This window comes from Lampetra fluviatilis, chromosome 7 (genome assembly GCF_964198595.1).
Source record: "Lampetra fluviatilis chromosome 7, kcLamFluv1.1, whole genome shotgun sequence".
NCBI lineage: Eukaryota > Metazoa > Chordata > Hyperoartia > Petromyzontiformes > Petromyzontidae > Lampetra > Lampetra fluviatilis.
Window position 1 is genome coordinate 14,569,112 of NC_136281.1, and position 20,032 is coordinate 14,589,143.

General features: G+C 45.2%; 1 protein-coding gene across 1 annotated transcript in view; it reads left to right on the forward strand.

Annotated features, from left to right (window-relative positions):
- SLC24A3 (solute carrier family 24 member 3) overlaps positions 1-20,032 on the forward strand; it is a 121,589-nt gene that overhangs the window by 89,438 nt on the left and 12,119 nt on the right. Inside the window, exons 7-12 of the mRNA XM_078858625.1 lie at positions 5,037-5,111; positions 10,507-10,532; positions 10,797-10,850; positions 11,990-12,126; positions 15,336-15,496; positions 16,953-17,157. Of these exons, the coding sequence (XP_078714751.1) occupies positions 5,037-5,111; positions 10,507-10,532; positions 10,797-10,850; positions 11,990-12,126; positions 15,336-15,496; positions 16,953-17,157 (658 nt within the window). The remainder of the gene's footprint in view (positions 1-5,036; positions 5,112-10,506; positions 10,533-10,796; positions 10,851-11,989; positions 12,127-15,335; positions 15,497-16,952; positions 17,158-20,032) is intronic.

The following is a 20,032-nucleotide window of genomic DNA, read 5'->3' on the forward strand; positions in this document are numbered from 1 at the left end:
CACGTGTAGGGTGTCGAGGCCTAGTACCGTGCAGAGCCTCCGGCCTCGCCTAGATTGCCCACCTGGCTGAGGCTGGGTACCGGGGCCGTGACCCCCCCCCCCCCCCCCGCGCTACAATAATACTGTGTAATCGCTATAATTTTATTATCTACCGACCCTATAATAGTAATTGCACACATTGTGGTGGGGGGGGGGGAGTGAAGAGGACGTGAAACTTTGATGAATTTACCTCAGAGTCGCGTGGTGGGTGTCGAGGCCTAGTACCGTGCAGAGCCTCCGGCCTCGCCTAAATTGCCCACCCGGCTGAGGCTGGGTACGGGTGTCGTTCCCCCCCCCCCCCCCGCGCTACAATAATACTGTGTAATCGCTATAATTTTATTATCTATCGACCCTATAATAGTAATTGCACACATTGGGGTGGGAGGGGAGTGAAGAGGACGTGAAACTTTGATGAATTTACCTCAGAGTCGCATGTGAATGCGTGCGCATATTTTTAACGGGAATTAAAAATGGTGTCCACCCCGCAGCGAATGCGTCGCTACCCGTTGCCAGGGGCAACCGCCGTCCAATGAAACTGCTTATGGTCCGGCGACACAGAGACACACAGACAGACAGACAGATTTGCGATTTTATATATATAGATAGGCAACACGTTCCACTTAATTAAATAGACTTTTTGATAAATATTTTCTCCTACAACATCAAAGTGCAGCGCCACGTTAAATACGCACTACAATGACAATAGTTTATAGCGATTTGAAGCATGTTTTTTTTTTTGGGGGGGGGGGCAGAGCTTTGTGACGTCATATTTGCGGGGGGGGGGGGTCTGACTTTTTGTGACGCTGTGCGACGATGGGGGGGGGGGTCAAAAATCTTCCAAAATCGCGTGACGTCATTTATGGACGGCCCCTAAGAGGTCTCACGATGGAATCTCAGAAGTCCTTCCGTGATATTTCCTGCCGTGGACTGTCCTCTCACAGCGATGCCCTCCTCTGTGAGAGTTCAGAGTAGGGATACGCTGTTTTTGTTTTTCGATTTAAAGCTTTCGTGACTGCAGGGATTCATCTTCTTGGTTCTTTCGGTAAAGTCACGTAGAAGGGAATTAATAAAATAATAAAAATAAAACATAATGTTTTTTTTTTAAATAATAAAATAAAACATAATGTTTTATGTTTTATTTTTATTATTGTATTACTTCCCTTCTACGAGACTTTACCGAAATAACCAAGAAGATGTTTCCGTTTTGTTTTACGACACGGCGCCAAGAGTGCAATTGTAACAATATTGGGGAGAGGAAAGACGAAAGAAATGATCATCAATCTTCATAATCCTTAAAAACCTGTACAGATCTGCGCTGACAGCAACGTCATGATGAAAGGTTTCATCGATTAATATTTACTTTCCTCTCGCCAAAGGGGGTCTGCATCGAGCTTCAAGATCACGCCAGATGCAGCTACTTCACGTCTCAATTTCAAAAGCCATCACGAATCTCACAACGCTCCCGTGAGGCTAAATAACAGACGCATTGACGTAACCCTTGAACCTCCCGGACGTGAGTGGTGCATTCTGCGTAGGCAGTCCATTGTTAGGGGTGTACATGGATGTGAGTCGGTTCAGGTTCAAGGAGGAAAGAGGGTTGAGAGGCTGGGGTGGGGGTGGGGATTGTATAGGGTTGTCACCTCTTCCCAAGACCAAACCCGGACGTGATTCAGCCTAGGTCTTTTATACTTGCTATAGAGCGTAATAATGTTCGACACAATAACACCGGGACTAGATTTCGGCACAAATCAATTCCTGCTGCTACTCGAATGCAAATACCAATTCCCAGAATGTTCGGGTCAAACCCGGGACCAGTGGAGAACCTATGAAAGTGGAACAGGAGTAGAACATGATCCTGGCTTTACACAGCCTCGTGCACGTGGAGATAGGTGAAAGATGTGAAGCAGATTACATCAACGGGAGATTTTTGAAGAGCAAGATCGTCCGCAGGAAGGGTGCACCGTCGGATCGAGTCGGATACCCTCTGGCACATCCGATCTGTCAATTCAGGAGACCGGCTGAACATTGCTACAATCAAAATTTATTGTAATAAAAACATTATTATTAAATGTGATCTGGCCCATGTAAATGTATTACAAAAAGCACCTCGAACCTTTTGTAAATATCATCATCATCATAATTTCCGACATTAATCTTGATTGTAAATCCATGTGAGTGGCATTGTGGTACAATAGTGACCAACTCAAAATCACAGTGTGCAGAAGTTCAAATCCTGGTCAGGTAAGGCCGAGACCATTCACCTTGTCAAGTTTGATCAAGTAAAGTACAACCTTGCGGGAAATCAATCGCGGTTGTCCTGTGGAGTGACTAGTCCACGTCAGACGGAGGTGAAATTTCAACTTCAGGCTGAGGGACACCCATATCCATAACGTGACCTTGTGCAAAGCGGTGGGGTTGGGGGGCATACAAAACTTAAGGTGGGGGCGGGGGGGGCAGGGGGGCGGAGGGTTTGGGAGGGGGGAAGGGGGCTCTTTTCTATCGTGCATTCTGCTCGGTGTGTGCATGAGGAAAGGATTTTGCGCGCATCGCTTGAGCGCCACTCATTGTTTCTCCTGCACCCTCCAACCACCGCAGACGGCGTGCGTGGAGGAACTGTAATTTGCTAGAAGAGTTTCACAAATCCGAACCTCTTCACATATCCGCCGACGCCTCAATTGCCCAAGCCGACCGGGTGATACGCGACGTCGTGCCGTGCGTGGCTTTTGGGCGCGGTCACTGTTGCCCAATTTCTAACCCCCGTGTGGCGGAATTGTGCGAAATGCTTCAAACCGATTTCTACGTGGCTTGGACCCCGTGTTGTCTGGTCACTGTGGTAACGTCGGCTCTCATGGTTTTGCTGTCATCTGAAAATGTATGGACTCTTGGCCCAGTGGGAGTTTGTGATTGCACTTCAAAGTGCGCTCTTTAATCGACTAACTTTTTACGGCGATTGTTTCGTTACTACCGTTACTGTTGTTGCAAAAATGAAAACAAAAAAGCGAAGGCTTTGCAGTCTGGAGAGGAATAATACTTTTGAAACATCAAACTGAGATGAATTAGTGCGTAATTTGGAGATTATTTTACGTCAAAATTCCATTTTGTGTCTCCATTGGATGCACAGCTGGATCCTTACAGTCATAAGCATTTTTTTAAGTGCAGAATTAAATTCTGCAGATCACGATGGTAAATATTGACTGCCCATATATCACGGTAGTTGTGTAAAATAAATCTGCTGAGGTGTTGTATGACACGCGAGCCATTTTAGCACTTGACGTCCTTTTCATATATTGCGTGATGAGACCAAGACTGACGAAATTAGTTTTTCAAATGCTAAATCAACACTGCTTCTCACTGCCTATGCTTTTCTGTAACGATGCAAGCATTGCATGAAATGGGATTGTTACATCAATTGCAACTGTGTATGTCATATTTCCCAAAAGGGGCATGTGTTGGCCACAGGATTTTGAGGGTATGGGGAAATAAACAGTCTTTGATGATGGATTTGAAACATTTTCTACACTAAGAGAGCTCGCAGGGCTTGTGAAAAAAAAAATTAAACCATGTCTTGTCAAGTTAATATATGTCGCAGTATTCATGAGCAATGTGCTATGTATATCACGGGTGTTTAACACGTGGTAGCTCATTACGTCCATGCACGTGATATTACGAGTGTGCTCCAGCCTCTTTGCCACATGTACATGGAGTAGACAAGGCCACAGATCAATACACGTGCTATGCTAGGGGCATGCACCACGTGCAGGCACCAGGCATGCAAAAATACAGCGATGTTTGTCGCTTTGCCCTTGATGCATTGAGGCGGTGACGTGGCCAAGCGGTAGGATGTTTGTCGTTCGTCGCAGAAGTTCACGGTTCGGATCCAGCAGCCGCCCTGGTTAATATTGCGGTGGTGTATTAACCGTAAAACGTGCTTAAGCCCTTTTTGATACTCAGTTGACCCTAAAGGTCTCGTGACTTCATTCACAAGAATAGGCCATTGCGTGCTGACGTCATGGTCCAAATTTTGCTAAATTTGAAACATTACCCGCAAATTGCCTGCAGGGCTGGTTTGTGCGGGTTCGGACAAAATGTCCTGAGTATACGCACGGACACTGTGCGATTTCAGATTTTCTATTGTCCCCATTTCAAGTGGTATGTCCAGAAACCCCATGCCGTATGATTACGGATTTTTGTGAATTATTGAGTTCAAACGATGACGCAGCCAAGAGCTGTTGAGAGCATGTGCATGATGTGTGTAATAGAAGCTCGCCATCGTGACAGGCAGTATTTTTGCAAACACATTTATTGACAACCTTCAACTCTGTATCTTTTAGCAAAATGACCACTATTACAAATGCCTCCACCATTTTGTTCGTCAAATCGTGGAAACGGCGTGTGTGCGTGCGTATGCGATGTTCCTACCCCTCCATTTAGCACGGCTGGCTACGTACGGTGCGAAAGAAGTTTTACGTACACACATGCATGGGAATGTTGTCCTTTACACGCATCTGGTAAATCCTGGGAATTTTGTAAGTAGTTTTGCTCTCGATTCGGTCGCGTTCGGTCCCGGCTTCCGATGCTCACACCGAGCCCTCGGAAGAGCCAAGCAGCAGGTTCGTGTGTAAAAAAACAACAGTGCGGATGAAGTATTGTTCTTTCGAATGACTGATGTAGATGCAACAATCTACAATTTCACATTCAGGTGGGCAAGCTAGACAACCACGTTGCGAGCAGCGGAGTTGTGTATCACTGCGATACCAGCTTCGTATTGGCGGATCGGACATTGTGTCGTTATAAGTCGCACGGTCTCGTCGGGGAGGATGGCAGCCTTCGCGCAGGCCCCGCTCTGTTCAGTGAAAAATCACGAAGAACGCCGTCGACGCGGCGACCGAACATCGACCAACGATCTCCCCGGTCTCCAAAGCGACAACGCAAAGCGGACAAAGTGAAAAGTCGCGGTTTGGCATCGAGTCGATCCCCTTTTGTGTGGCTTGTTACAGATCGTGCGTCTCACCTGGTGGTCGCTCTTCCGAGATTCCGTCTTCTACACCATCTCCATCATTGCATTGATTTTGGTGAGTGGCAGCAACACCGTGGGGAAGACAAAGGCCCCCAGGGTTTCTGTTGCATCATCTGTGCAAATAACTCATTCGACACTCGGGCTCTGGGAGGAACTCTAATGCTCAACAACAACACAACGTGTCTTGCTGCATGTACAGTGAATTATTTGTCAATCAGTCAGGCCCTGTGCCTTGTCTGGCAGTCTTCCACTTCCTGTGTATGCTGTGCTATTATATGTGAGGGATGTGTTTCTAATTTAGGATTTAATCTGAACAATCCAAAAATCTGGCCCAGATATGAAATTTCGGATGGATCCAATAATGTGATGTCATTGTCATGGTGACAATTCCGTGCTTTTCCTGCTGACGGTACATCACGCCACTTTTGCCTGATTTATTAATTTAGAAAACATTAAAATGATTTTATCGATGAGACTTTATGTTAAATAATTGAATTAAATTATTAAAAACATAAAAAATGCTGACATTAAATATAATGTACGTCAGTACGCACATACTCCTAAATTAGACACACATATCTGAAAATACAATCGTGGAAATGTTTAATCTGAAACTCATCCTTCACATTTATATATCTTTTTATATTCATGGTGAGTGGTGGCTTAGTGGTCAGTGCACTCTGCTACAAAACTGGTTACCCGGGTTCAATTCCCTTTCTCAGCTAACACCAGCGGTGAATAAAATCAGAACCTGTCCAGGGACTCACCGAGGTCAACGCAGCATTAAATTAGTACCTGGTGCACTGTGCAAACATCAGCACTGGCGAGCCAAAGGAAGCTGGGCATGGTCCTGACCACACACGACCACCTTGTGTGCTGTACCAGCCTCGATGTGAGGGAGCCCTCACAGTGCCTGTTCCAACTTTCTGAAAAGGCTATTCGGGAATCTGTATATATTGTTTTGTACATACAGGGACATGCAATGCACATCCAATATGGGTTGTCCAGACTCTCTGTGTTCGTGCTGTTAATGTTCATCTGTTGTAGATCAGGGGGGTGAGCATTAACGACACGAGGCAGTGATGGTACCAGAACCATTCTTGGCCAGCCTTGTTTTTACCAGAAGAGAAGCTGGTCTTGTTTTTAATGTACAAGTTCAGGAGTCAAACTTCAGTCAGTATAATTTCAGCAGTGTGGCGATCACCATATCACCACCTCTAGAAACATATGGAATGAACCTCTCTCTACATATATGAATACCGCACGTATACAATTTTAAATGTTGGGCTGCTTTATAGATTGAACTGTGAAAGAAATAAGCGCTGGCTATCTTATATAATCTTGGAAACTGCCGCAATGGTTGGCACAGTGGACTTGCAAGTGCACAGGGCGCCAGTTAGATCTCTGGGCACTGCAGTTGAAACAACGGTGCAAGTTTATTTCACCTCCCCTGCGGAATGAATATCGACGCCACAGTTAGCCGGTCGGCAGGTCGCGCGTGTGGTGGGGCATCTGACGAGTGTGTGTGGAAGAGTAGGCCAAATAACTTCAAGAGGGGGCCTCCAGAGCTCCCTCGAGTGGAGTTCTGTGTGCAAGGATATTCTGGTCCACACCTTTACCTTGTTTTATCTACGGAATATTATCTTACATTTCTCTTCATGCTGTGGTGCATCTGATCTGACTTCTATAGAGTGTACTGATATGACATTTTTACTTGACGTTGCTTTAAATCGCAGCCCCTGACATATTTGCCCGTAAGCGTTTTTAAAATGTTACATTTTCCTGGGTGTCTTTTGACTCACTGTTGCTGAAGAGACTCATTACCATTTTCTCAGAGATTTTTAGTGAACATTCTGTTTAAATTAGCTCTCTGGATTAATGCTAGATTAACAAACAGTCTCACTTCCGCTCTCTGACACACGTTCTCTTTGATGAGGATATTTTCAGACGTGCTTCTCATCCCAGTGTCACTCTTATTTGCTCAATTAATGCATCCTTGAAAATCGTGGGATTAAAAATGTTCCCTATTAATCTGTGCACTGGAACGATATTTCATACATGGCCGCTCGGTGCTAGAAAAATGAAACGATCAAAAGCATTAATCTCGACTCACTGAAGACATTGAGGCAATTATCCCGTGAAGATATTGAGCATTAAATAATCTGAGCTCTGGTGACACTTGTACGTAAAACAACAATAAAAGGACAACGAGTTTGTAATCACTTAAACATATTTACATGCCACAAAATGAACTGCAACCAACTGACGTACCTCACTCACTTTGAAACCTGAAAATGAAAACATGTATCCTTGGGAATGGTGGCGCGTTGGTTTGCGCCCTGCGCCGTGAACCCGTGAGGAGCTTGAGTCCGATTCCTGGCGACGGCTAACATCGGTGGCTCGCACCGAAGTGGTGAAATATGGTGCAGCAACCCCCCATGTGACCGTGGCGGTGTGTGGGAGCCAACACCCCGCAGGGGATTCACAAAGCGCTGGAAATGAAATGCAGTCGATGGCTGAGAGTTGAATAACTCTGAAATTCCACCTCCGTGTTTAACTGGTCCCCTTTTTCCCTCGGGGGGGAAAGTGACTCATGCTGGCTTCTGTTTGATAACGCAGGGAAACAAATTAGCAAGTCGTGAAGTGAACTGTAATTAGTAACATTTGCAATTATTTTTAATACGTCTTCCTTCCCACCCCCCCCCAACTTTAATTCTGTGCGTGGATTAAAAGTAATGTTCTAACCCTGCAGCGTAAAGACAGCTGACAATATAGTTCCAACCTCATTTGAAATAACCCTGTGGGGTTTGCTCATTAACAATTTGCGCCAGCAAAAGCGGCATGCACAATTCTTCACGTAAAAAAAGTGTGTAAATATATATACATATCAGGGGGGGGGGGTGGTCCAAAAAAGTGTTGTGAAGAAGATGAAAAAGTACACCAATTTATCCAACAAGAGTCTCAAGGCTGTTGCTCAGGAGGATGCCGAATTTGGACGTTTGGTATTGTACATTGAACGAGTGTCTGAATTTGCGTGGGAGGAAACCAGGGTGACCAACGGGAGATAACGCTCAAAACGCCACACAATCTCTCCTAGCCACGTCAAGTGTTCGTCATTGACGACAAATTGCCAATGAAAGCTAAATATTCGCGTGCCACTCAATTAGTTACTTTGCCGTGTTCAATAGCGGTATGAGCGAAATTACGAACGCATCGCGTTCTTTCTAATTCATGATGATTTTAGCAAGGCCCCTGTTGATGTATTCCAGGATCCGCTTTGTGCAAGGGAAAAATTACGCACCGAAATTTGTTTGCCATCCATTACGGAAAGGCAGACTTCTTTGTAAACTGCGGCACAACAATGCTAAATGTTTACACATTAGCAGGGGCATTGTAAACGTGCAGCTCGTTATCATGAAGCTGCTCACGTGGCTTAACCCGCTCAGGTATTTCGATGAAAATTACATTGTGACATCGCCTATCCATCCTCACTAATTGGCCTCTATTTCGTGAAGACAAAATATAATCAGAACTCCAGTCTTTGTCTCCACATACAAATTAAAATATATGTTTATTCCAGTGGCCTGTTGGCTCCCCACAAACAATATTAACAAACAGCATTTGTTTAAGGGAGCAAACTCTGTTTACGACGCAGGCTTGCGCGACCAATATCATCCATAATAGAGTTTTTTTTGGGTTAGATCGCATAAATATATAAATGTGTCGTTATAATGTACGATCGCTCATTAATCCCCCCCCCCTTCCCCCCACTTTTTGCAAGATCTCCGCCTCTATTTAAGGAATGAAACGGTTAGACTTCTCCACAAATCTGGCTGTCGCCTGATGAAGCTGGTTGTAATTACTGGCGAAACGTCGTCCTCAGATTGTAAATGTTGTGGCTTGGCTCTCCAACACACCGGCGTGCTCTTCTAGTGACGAATTGGCCACGTTCTGTTTACGTGACAACCCTTACTAGTTGGCTGTGCCAGTTGGTGGCAGGTTTTAATGACACATTTATATATTTACACGATCTAACCCAACAAAAACCTCTTACGGAGCAAACTCTGGTACCACCGGTTGTGACTTTCTTGCATCTCATCATCAGTGAGGCTTTGCAAAAAAAAAAAACGCTGCTGGATTTTCAGATGTTATTGGTGAGGGCACTGCATATAAACCATGGGACCCCCCCCCCCCCCCCGATTCAACGCAACAAGCAATAGCGTGATGTGTTACGGTGGAGCATGATTGGTAACAAGCAAACTAGACAGAATTACGTTTCATGTCTCCACATGTGTCAAACATGTGTCTTCGTCCCATAAGAAGATAATATTGTCTGGAAAACCCATCTTCTTGATTAGCTTCAACACTATTTGTGATTTATATAATGCTCCATCACAATACATAATGAGTTAATTTTCATTAATATGCGAATAAGACAGCTGACATACATTTTGTATATTATATACTGATTATGATGTCGAGCCAGAGTCAGAACCGGCAAATCACCATCGTTCTGGTGTTCTTTAAGCACTTTATGGCCGTTTCACGGAATGAGTAATCCAAGTCTGACGGTATGCCACGTTGAGCGCTGTTCAGTTGTCAAAAATATATTGTCCCAAGAAAATATCACAAAATTACACTTCATAAAACAAACAGGCGCAGTCGTACTGCTTGTGCACGCGTCGTAAAACTTGCGCAAAAAAATACGGAAACGTTTTGTGAAGCCAACAAAGCCAACGGCCTAATTTCCTGGATGAAGATTGCAATAACCTGTTGTTGCACCGCAGAGGGCTTTAGCGTGGTGTCTGCATACATCTCTCTGCAGCAGTGTCCAACAATTTTCTCACGCCAAACTCAAGGAGAGTTTTTGTTGGATGCTTAACACCAGAGAAGCCAGAGATGACCGGTCTGACAGCACACCTCAGGAGAAAACATTTCATGTAATGGTTTGAAATAAATCCTCCTTGTGCTCGCTCGCTCGCTCACTCACGCGCTGTCATTCCCCTTTTCATTTTCACTCACTCTATCTTGTTGTGCTGTTGTGTAGATACAATGTAAAAAATAAAACGGAAAGAAAAGGAAAATATGGATAACAAGGCAACGTCACTAACCCATGGCAGCAGGAAACATCCGCTTGTTAGAAAGCCTTCCAGCAGTTCCTCTGAAGTGCAGAAAATTGAGCTTTGAATTGCTCGGAGTGCATTCTCTCCCGCAAAGCAACGATGACTTGCTTCTGTGCAACAAAGAGACGCACAACGTGACGTGGTGTACCCATTTATGATACTTGATGGGGGTGTATAGCGGCACGGCCCATTTAAAAAGCAATGTAATACTCCACAGAGGATAAACTCTGCTCCGTAAGCGTAGCATTTTCAGTGGATTGTAGATCATGTAGCATAGGTTTGTTGTCGAATGCCTCGCTAAACGTTTCTGTTTGTTCTTTTTTTTAGTTCATTTGCGATGAAATTGTATCATGGTAAGTTGAATTACATTTCTGGGGATATATTCACTCGCTTTTTCGAATGGTTGTATTCCGTTTGGCCCTGACGGTGTGTTTTCTGCTTGTGCAGCGTGTTGTTCGGCGCGTTGTCCGAAATTTCGCGGACCCTGTGTCGTGAGCTGTCATTGGTGGTGATCTCGTTGTATAAGCAGCACTGATCACGGGCTTACGGACCCCATTTGTCTAAAACTGTGCCCCTGTTGCTGTGACCCTGTTGATCCCTGTTACTGTGAACGATAGGTGGGAGTCAGTGATTCTCGTCATGCTCTACGCTGTGTACATATTAGTGATGAAGTAAGTACACGGGGGGGGGGGGGGTGGGGAGGGGGTGGTCTTGCTATCTGTTGCCAAACAACAACAAATATTTTCGTAAACTATAGAAAACTAAATTTCGATTTAAAGCTTTCGTGACTGCATGGAATTCATATTCTTGGTTCTTTCGGTAAAGTCACGAAATAATAAAAATAAAACATAATATGATACAATTCTCACGACGTTTCGGCCACAACGCAAGCAGCCGTCCTCAGGTGAAGAACAGGGCTGTCTCACGACAGCTGCTTGCGTTGTAGCCGAAACGTCGTGAGAATTTAATCTTATTATGTTTTATTATCATTATTTTATTATTTCCCTTCTACGTGACTTTACCGAAAGAACCAAGAATATAGAAAACTAAACTATTTGTTAAGTTTTCTTCCCTGATGACAAACGCTTGTGTTGCGATCGAAACGTCGTCGTTTAAAAAAAAAAAATAACCATGACTTTCGTCAGTCGTAAGTGATAAACAAAAGTACTGCACATTTTGTTAATTCAAGTGTCGTATTCAATCGCGATAAAACAATACGGTACACGAAGATGACAATTCATCTTCGTGTACCGTATTGCTACAAAGGAAAAATATTTGTCGAATAACCAACATCCAAATACAGGCAAAGATGCTATTGTTTACGTTGAAATGAATGTAGCTGGCAGAGTGATTGAACGTTCAGAATGAGTATGCCTGGCCAGCATCAATGGCATTACGCATGATGACGAGGGTGGGGGGAGGGGGGGGTGGTTGGTGGGGGGTGGAGATCGTAAATGCCCAATGCGTGTGGGTGGAACTAGGCAAGCCACAGAAGTTCGACATAGATGTTTATGTCCAATAGTTACTGGACAGGCACAAATGAGAGAAGGAAGGATTGGAAGTTGATCAAGGGTAGGCCTTGTGTGTGTGGGGAGGGAGCAGGGGCTGTGAGATGGTTGTACCTCGGAGGTGGCCCACAGGGTACAGAGTTTGAGAGTTTGGGGGTACGGTGATTTTGTTAATCTCTACATCGTCCAATTCCCCCCCCCGTCACCATCCCCGCCCCCCCCCCCCCCCCCCCCCAATCGTGCATTCTACCTTTGCGCGTTCGCTCCTTTTTTTTCCTTCCCTTTTTCCTTCCCCCGCAAAGGTTTAATATGAAGATCCAGACGTTCTTGGGCAGCAAGCGGAAGCCCTGCGCCGTTGCCATGGCCAACGGTACCACGCATGGCGTCGATGTGGACGACAGTAACAGCTACGACCCCACCATGGTTCTGCTCAGCAAAGGTGAGACTACGACCCTCCCGTCCCCATCGCTGAATCTCCCCGTGGCGAGATGTTAACTGCCTCGTGGGTTCGATCCCGACCCTTGACGCCTGCTGCGTAGTTTGCGTAGTTTTCGGAGTTTTCAGAGTTTGCGTAGTTTGCGCAGTTTTCGGAGTTTTTGGAATTTTCGACTTCGTTGAGCTTCTGAAAAAGCGCTATAGAGCTCAGTGGGCCTTACCTGGTAAAATGAATGTTTTTGCTTTACAAGGAGCATCATCATGCTCATGTGCTGCGACGCACGTGCCATTGCAGCGCACCTCACAGTATCGCTATGGCAACGTTTATGCCACTCGGCAAAACCACGAAGGATTGTTTTTTAAATAAGGCAACACAATGCCGATCCAGGAGTGACCTTTGAACTCCTGGATCATCTTTTCCGCTGTTTTCCTCCGTTTCTTTCGTCTTTCCTCGGTCCCCGCGCTGTAGTCAACCTTTGCTACTTGCAATCTATAGTGCATTGTTTAATGCTACATGAGGAATAATTAAGTTATGAAAAAAGCTACAAAAATAATGATGTCATAGAACCAGCCGCTCTGTTAATTAATCCGCAAAACGTTTTCTAACGCACCAAATTAAATGGGTAATAGCTATTTGTTTTGCGAATGTAATCACCGTAATTGTTATTAAACAATAAATACTATGTCAGGAAATAAAATAGATATTTAAATAAAATTTGCATTGATAATCACAATATAATGATATCCCAGTTAAAATGGAACATTGGGCCAAGGTAGGTCCAACGTTTCCAATCACATCCTACAGTGGCCCTATAGTTGGCATGTTTCCCGGGATCGTACGATAGATACTCTACGATCATCGCGTTGCCGTGATACGGGGATTATTTTGGCGGATAACCACAAACATGACCAGCTGTTCTGTAAATTGGGGCTCCTCTTAACGATACGATGCCAAGTGAAACGGGTGAAAATGTAGCTAAAAGTTCGAAGGAGCAAACTGAAAGGGAATGTTACTTGCACATATATAATATGCTTTGCTTTCTTTTTTTGTAACCGTGAGCTTTTGAAAAATTATAACAGCGCAAGTCGTGAAACTTCTTACAATTATAATCTTACTGGGGTTCTGGCTTTTTATTGCACCTGCATCTATTGCCGTGAATTAAACAGTGCTGCTCTCACAGCACGTAACAAACGCTTTTCCTATATATTTATTTATTTCTATATATGTTTGGCGCTAACATTGCAAAGACGCCGCAGAGTGCTCGACTGGCGTATGCGCTGGGGCCCGGCGGGGGCACTGGTGCGTCACGAGCGCGCTCGCGCGTGCTTGCGCACTCTAAAAGAGGCACCTGCAGAATGTGCATTAGGACGAAGCCGGCATCTCCAAACGTGTGTCGCGTGAGCCATCCAATTCGTCAATTCGAATCGCGGTTCGGCAATTGGAAAGCGAATGCTCGGCAGCCGCCAAAAAATGAAGGAAACGTTGTGACGATTGCCCGATGCCTCCGCTGATTTCCATTGTTTATCCGCGCGTGATTCAACTGTGCAGAAATATGGAGGGGACCTAACGTAAACAATTTGTGCTTCCATGGAAATGAATATTTGCCCAATGTTTGCGTCACGTTTCCTTGAGTTGTTCTATAAATGTTGCGTCCTACGGTCCCCCGTTCTTTATTCTATGAATGATTTACGTGACCACTGGTGGCCACACCTTAGTAACATGCCTGGTTGTGTACACACCAACCACATGAGCTTTGTGACATTGCAACACTATATCATATCAAATGGAGGACACGTGTATTATGGGGCGCCACGGTGGCGAGAAGTTAACTCCCTCGCCTGGTATGCAGGAGGTCGTGGGTGCGACGCCTGTATATTTAAGAGTTTGCGTGTTCTCCCCGTGGTTGCGTGGAATTTTCTCTGGGTCCTGTGGTTTTTTCCTCCACATTCAGAGTCATGCATTTAGAGTATTTGGCTGCGATGCATTTCCACGTGATAAAGCCACTTGGTTGAGCTGTCATTTGTGGCCAGGTCGCTTCTGACAGAGAGCTATGGAGCTTATCTGGTAAAAAAAAAAAGTTTAGTTTTAATGTAGCTTGTGTACACGATTCGAATTGGTTTCTCAAAGCACTTTAAGCTACAATGAAACAACGTCTACGTGATTTGCCAATCAAAAGCCATGGCCTTTGTTTGTAACGCAAGATTTAGTTGTGCTAAGCCTTACACTGAATTTTCTCTATGGACACCATTACGGCACAATGACCTTGACGCGTTGCGATATTGGAATATTATCGCTGTTCACATCAAATCACAATTAACAGGCCAACCTTTTTCAACGAATGATTTTGCATTGTAACATTGTCAAGCGCCGCTCCACATGAGATTTTTTGATCGAGTAATTTACCCCCTGATTTTGACAACATGCGAGTGAAATGGTATTTCCCGGCAGTTTAAATGAAACATCACCTTGAAGTCACGAGTACATCAAATAGAGCCCTATATTTGAACCGCAATATTACTCTGAACTCGTGTCATGCGATTGATTATGCACGTTGTTATGAACTCAATTTAAATATATTACACGAATTCTTGGTTAGTGCTGTCGTGGTGTATTGTGGTGGACTTGCAATCCAAAAATGCCCCCCCCCCCTTCCGGTCTGTTCACCCCACAGTGTCATCGCGCACAGCACAGAGTTAATTGCAGTCAAATGTGGTAACTCCCACCTCTTCCAATGCATCTGGTCATCGTGGAAGAGAAGGCCAAGATACCTTCTTAGGCCTACCTGTAGTGGATGCCCTTCTGCTAGCAGTGGCGTGAGCAGGAAATGCAGGGCTGCACCTTAACCTTGAAAACCATGAATAATTTTGAGAAATACCGTAAATCTTTAATGCTAACTTATGGGGTGTGCATTAACTAGTGCCTTACGTTTAAACCGGTAACGGTACTTTGAAAGACTGCGAGGCCGAACTCAAGCTGTCCAGAAACATTTCTATTCCAATTAATCACGCTCTACATTTTTAATATCGTCTGTAATTCATATTTGTTGAAAGCATGAATTGTCCGTATGCAGCTTATCTGGAGTGCGGTTTACAAGAGTAGTTTAACTTTGCGCTGTAATGTGCGCGTGTCATGCGCGTGCATTGTGAGGAGCGGCGGTGCAGGAGTCCGTGCACTGTGTTAACGGGCTGGCGGTGTTTGCCGTGCGACGGCAGGCAGTTCCGCCCCGTGCTCCTCCGTCATCATGGTGGACGAAATCCTCTGCAGTCAGCCCCACAAGCTGAGCTTTTCGGAGGCCGGCCTGCGCATGATGATCACCAGCCACTTCGGGCCGCGCACTCGCCTACGAATGGCCAGCCGCATGCTCATCCTGGAGGTGGGGCTAACGCGTGTTGCATAAGGAGAACTCTGTGTGGCTTCTCCAGGAACAAGTCCGTTTCAGCGCTCGGACGATTCAATTCAGCCTCCAGCACAAAGGTGAAAAAAACGGTTTGTCAGTTCAGTTCCTGCAGAAGCTCCGAGCATGTGGAGAGAAACTTCGGACATCGGGGTGGTACACATCAGAGGTTTTCTACTGACTGATCTTTCCATCCCCTTTCATGCTCCTCATAAATAAGTCAAACTGCTTCTCTGCAACACACGAATCTTCGGTGGTATCTCAGGTCGTTTGACTCACAACGAGAAACGTTCTTTTTATTCAGTAGTGATGAGGTAGTGGGGATACAGGGCAGTAGCGATGAGGTTGTGGGAATAGATTCATAAATCTACCCTGACGTGAAGAAATATAAATTACATGGAGAGTAATTAATCTGGCACAGACTTTCTTTGCGGCAGTGTGTAGCTATTCCTGTATATGCTGGAACATTGTTTTGAATTAATAATGCAATCATCTACAAGAGGTATAACTTATGATTAAAATTCAACAAAAAAACTGGCCGCATTGATTATTTTCCCACGAACATTTCAATTTTGCATAATTTGTTGTTTTAGATTTCTCATAAATATATATTACGTTGGGGGCAAACAAAGAAGCACACCTGTAGAATGTTCCTACATGGTTTAGGTTCGGCGAACATGATACGAGAGTTGTTGCTTCAAAGTGAAAATGCAATTTTTCTTCATTCAAATGTGTGGCTTATTCAAAAGGTTCAGATTAAATTATGCTGTAGTATGATGAGTACAAATAGGTCTATTTTTACTCAACAATACTCCAAAAAAATAAACACATCTTGTACTTAGGATTAGATTCCTTAATAAGTAGAAGCTGAATATAAGCACAGCCTATATAAGCACAGTTCTGATATATATATTAACCTCCACCCATGTTGTCTACCAGATTGACTGGCGAGATGTTAACTCCCTCGCCTGATATACAGGGGGTCGTGGGTTCGAACCCGATGCTTATATATTTGGAGTTCGCATGTCTCTCTCCACGTGGTTGCGTGGATTTCTCTCTGGGTCCTCTGGTTTTTCCCTCCGCATTGAGTATCAACATGCGTTTAGAGTGTTTGGCTGCTATAAATGTCTACATGATAAGCCACTTCATTGGGCTATCATTTGTCACCAGGTCACTTCTGGCGCGCTGATCCCGGTTTTTTTTTATTCGCGAAGTTCCTGCTCTCCTCCTGTATTGTGATTGGTGCTTTGTACCGGGCTCGTGTTAATTCCCAATATATACACACACAAAAATACAAATGCAAAAGTAAAGCAACTTTCCCCTGCTAGTTGCTGAACCCCTCGCGGCGCGTTTGACGTCGTGGGGTCCTTTTCTGTTGTTGTTGATGTTGTTGATGTTGTTGTTGTTGATGTTGTTGATGTTGTTGTCGTTGCAGAGGCAGCGAGTGTTGCAGGGCAACGAGCCGAACGGCACGGAGGCGGACGCGGCGGTCAAGGTGCCGAGCAAGAACGGGCTGGAGAACGGCGGTGGCGTTCTGCTGCTGGAGAAGGGCGAGCCGGGCGAAGCGCAGCAGGAGGAGAAGGAAGATGACGCTGACGGGAACGACGACGTGGAGGTGTTCTCGCCTATCTCCCCTCCCGGTTAGCGCCACCCCAGCAGACACGGCAGAGGGACACGGGCAAAGCCCTCGCTCGCTCTCTCTGGCTCTCTCGCCCGCTCTCTCTCCGGCTCTCTCGCCCGCTCCCCCCGACGTGGTTTTCGTGCTGTGCTGCATGTTGTGTTCGGCGTGATGCCGCACCACCGATTAGCACGGTTGGCTACGTACGGCACGGAAGAAGTTCAAGCGTACGTACGTACGTGTGGTCGTGCGTGCCTCGAACGTTTCGGTCGGGGGTTTATAAAAGTATGGCGCGGCAGAATTATATTGCTGGAAAAATGTGAACAGGTGAAATCACTTGTTTATGAAACATTTTTGCACTTTATATCCTGGTTTATTTCTTTAAACTGTTGTGCGTCATATATGGAAGGGCTAGAGGAATGGATGTTTTTGTCGTTAACGTAACTCAGTCGCAGCTGATTGCGCAGGTACTTGTGACGGGCAAGGGGTTATTCAAAAGTGCCGGAATGGTGCCATTTAATTTTGTATCATGTGGCTTGTTAAGTATATTGTGTTTTGCTCATTTAAAATACTGTCAATATCATCCTTATGAACACTGCTTTAATGGTGAGTGTGAATTCATTAAGGCATATGAGATCACATTAGCATATCGTAATTGGAATTGTGGCTCACACAACGCACCGGCAATGCAATGCACCACGCAGCTCAGATTTACACAGCGTCCTAAACGTGACCGTGTCTCAGGACGTTGTAAAACATCGTCGCCATTGGCCACGGTCAATCCACTGCTGGATAGACGCCTTCCAAATTCGCCGCCATTTTCTCACCCAGCACCTGCGCACACGAGCCGATTTCATTGCCCCATTCCTTCAGTGGATGTCCTCTCTGTTCGTTCGGCCGCCACTCCACAATTAGTCTTAATCATTGGCCATCATCCCTCCCCGCGACGTGTCCTGCCGTCGTGATTGTGCACGTGTGCGTTTGTGCTTTGTGCAAGGACGTGCGCATGGTAACGCGCGCGTGTTTCGGTTCGCGAATGACGTAAAGTGAGCGACGCTGAGCACAAGGACCGATGTGTGTGTTCTTTTGAATGGCAGTTGCCCAGAGTTTCAGGCGCTTTGGGTAAATGCACCGCGCTTGCAGCTGCGTAATTGCATTTGTTAATGACTGCAGCTTGACCATGTGCATGCGGTTCCATCGCGTGCAGTTTTCCACTCATTTAAATGCCGAAGCGCATTGACTGCGGATGCTTAATATGCAGCACTTGACGGGGGGTGGGGGATGGTGGTTTGGACACAAAGAAAAACTGCGGCGGCTGACGGACAAGAATCAACATACCGTGATTTCATGTCCAAAAGGTTAAAAGTGGCCTCTACGAGAGAGAGAGAGAGCGAGCTGCAGAGAAGCCCCGATGAGAGGGTGGACTACTCGTACACGCTGGGCAAAATTTCCTTGGAAGAGGTGGCAGTGACCCACGCTATACCCCACCGGCTGCGGTGTACCAAAGCAATGCTGCTGGGTGGGTAGATGCGGTGGGGGTTTTTAAAAACTTGCACCGTTGTTTCAACCCCCTCGCCGCGAGATTTAACCGGCCACCCCTGGGTTAAAGGTCAAGTGTGACGAACCGTCACTGCACCGTGGAAGGTTGATAATGCGTAACTATTGGGCTCAACGTCGACTGCGCTTGGAGTGGTTTGCACCGAGTTTTCACCCATTGCAAGCAAAATCTGCACACTCGGTGATCGTCGATCGTGTGAGTCGATGAATAAACAATTGTGTGAAACAAAAATAGCAATACAGAAGTTTAAAAAGCAATTAGATAGATAGTTAAGAAAAACATACACAATTATGGTAAATAATGCGAAGTGCTCACTAACAGCATTTATCTCAATAGTGTATGATACTATATGCAGGATCTTTGTAATTTGTGTCTTGAATTATGAATGTTTTGCTGCATACACTTATTTAAAAATCGGGGTGCATTACCTTAAATAAATATATATACACATAGCAGGCCTTAGAATGCGAAAGTGTATATGTATCGTGGTAATTCATCAACTCTTTCGCCTTTTCACACAATCTAACCTCTCACAGCAAGGTGTATTACTTTAATAATTATAATTATAATATGCATTACAAAAAATGAAAAAATTCCTTGTCAGTCACGTGGTCGTTTGCCCATACTTCACCACATGCCGATCGGTGCGGGTTGATGATGGGGGGGGGAGAGTCCCAGGACCCGTTTGGAAAGCACTCACCACTGATGTTAGCCATGGTCAGGAATCAAACGCAGCTTGTCGGGTTGTATAGCAATTCAATTGCGCTAAATCACTACGATATCCCATCAACTCCCTCTTCGCAATGTCTCTATCGTGCTGCATTTACATAACCGTTGGCACCGTTCTTCCACCAAGGTCCCCGAAAGCACTCAGTTTCCACGATATTTGGCCTTCCCTCATGTCTCTCTGGCTCTTGAGTTACATAATCACCTTTGTGTATGGCCCCCAGTTTTGCATCAGCAGGAACGGTTTTCCCAAACAAGGCGTTTCTCCGTGGCAAAATCGCTGTAGAACGTAAGGAAGGTGCGTCGCCCTATTTCAAAGTCATTTCGGGATGTGCAGAGTCAATCAGTTCGCCGCCATGTAATTGGAACTGATTGTATCGTAGCTTTTTTTCTCGGGTTCTACGATGGCGTTCGTTCAGCCAGCTGTTGCAGAAATTGGAATTTCTGAACTTGCATTTTTATTGTCAGCATTTAGATCCCGTTCCTTTAAGAATATATACAAATGACACTTATCAACAGCGAATATTTTAATTTAAACGGATTGCTCTTGTTTAAAAAAAATTGTGAATGTCATTGACAAGCTCCATTGAGTGTCTCCCCCCATTAACAAATA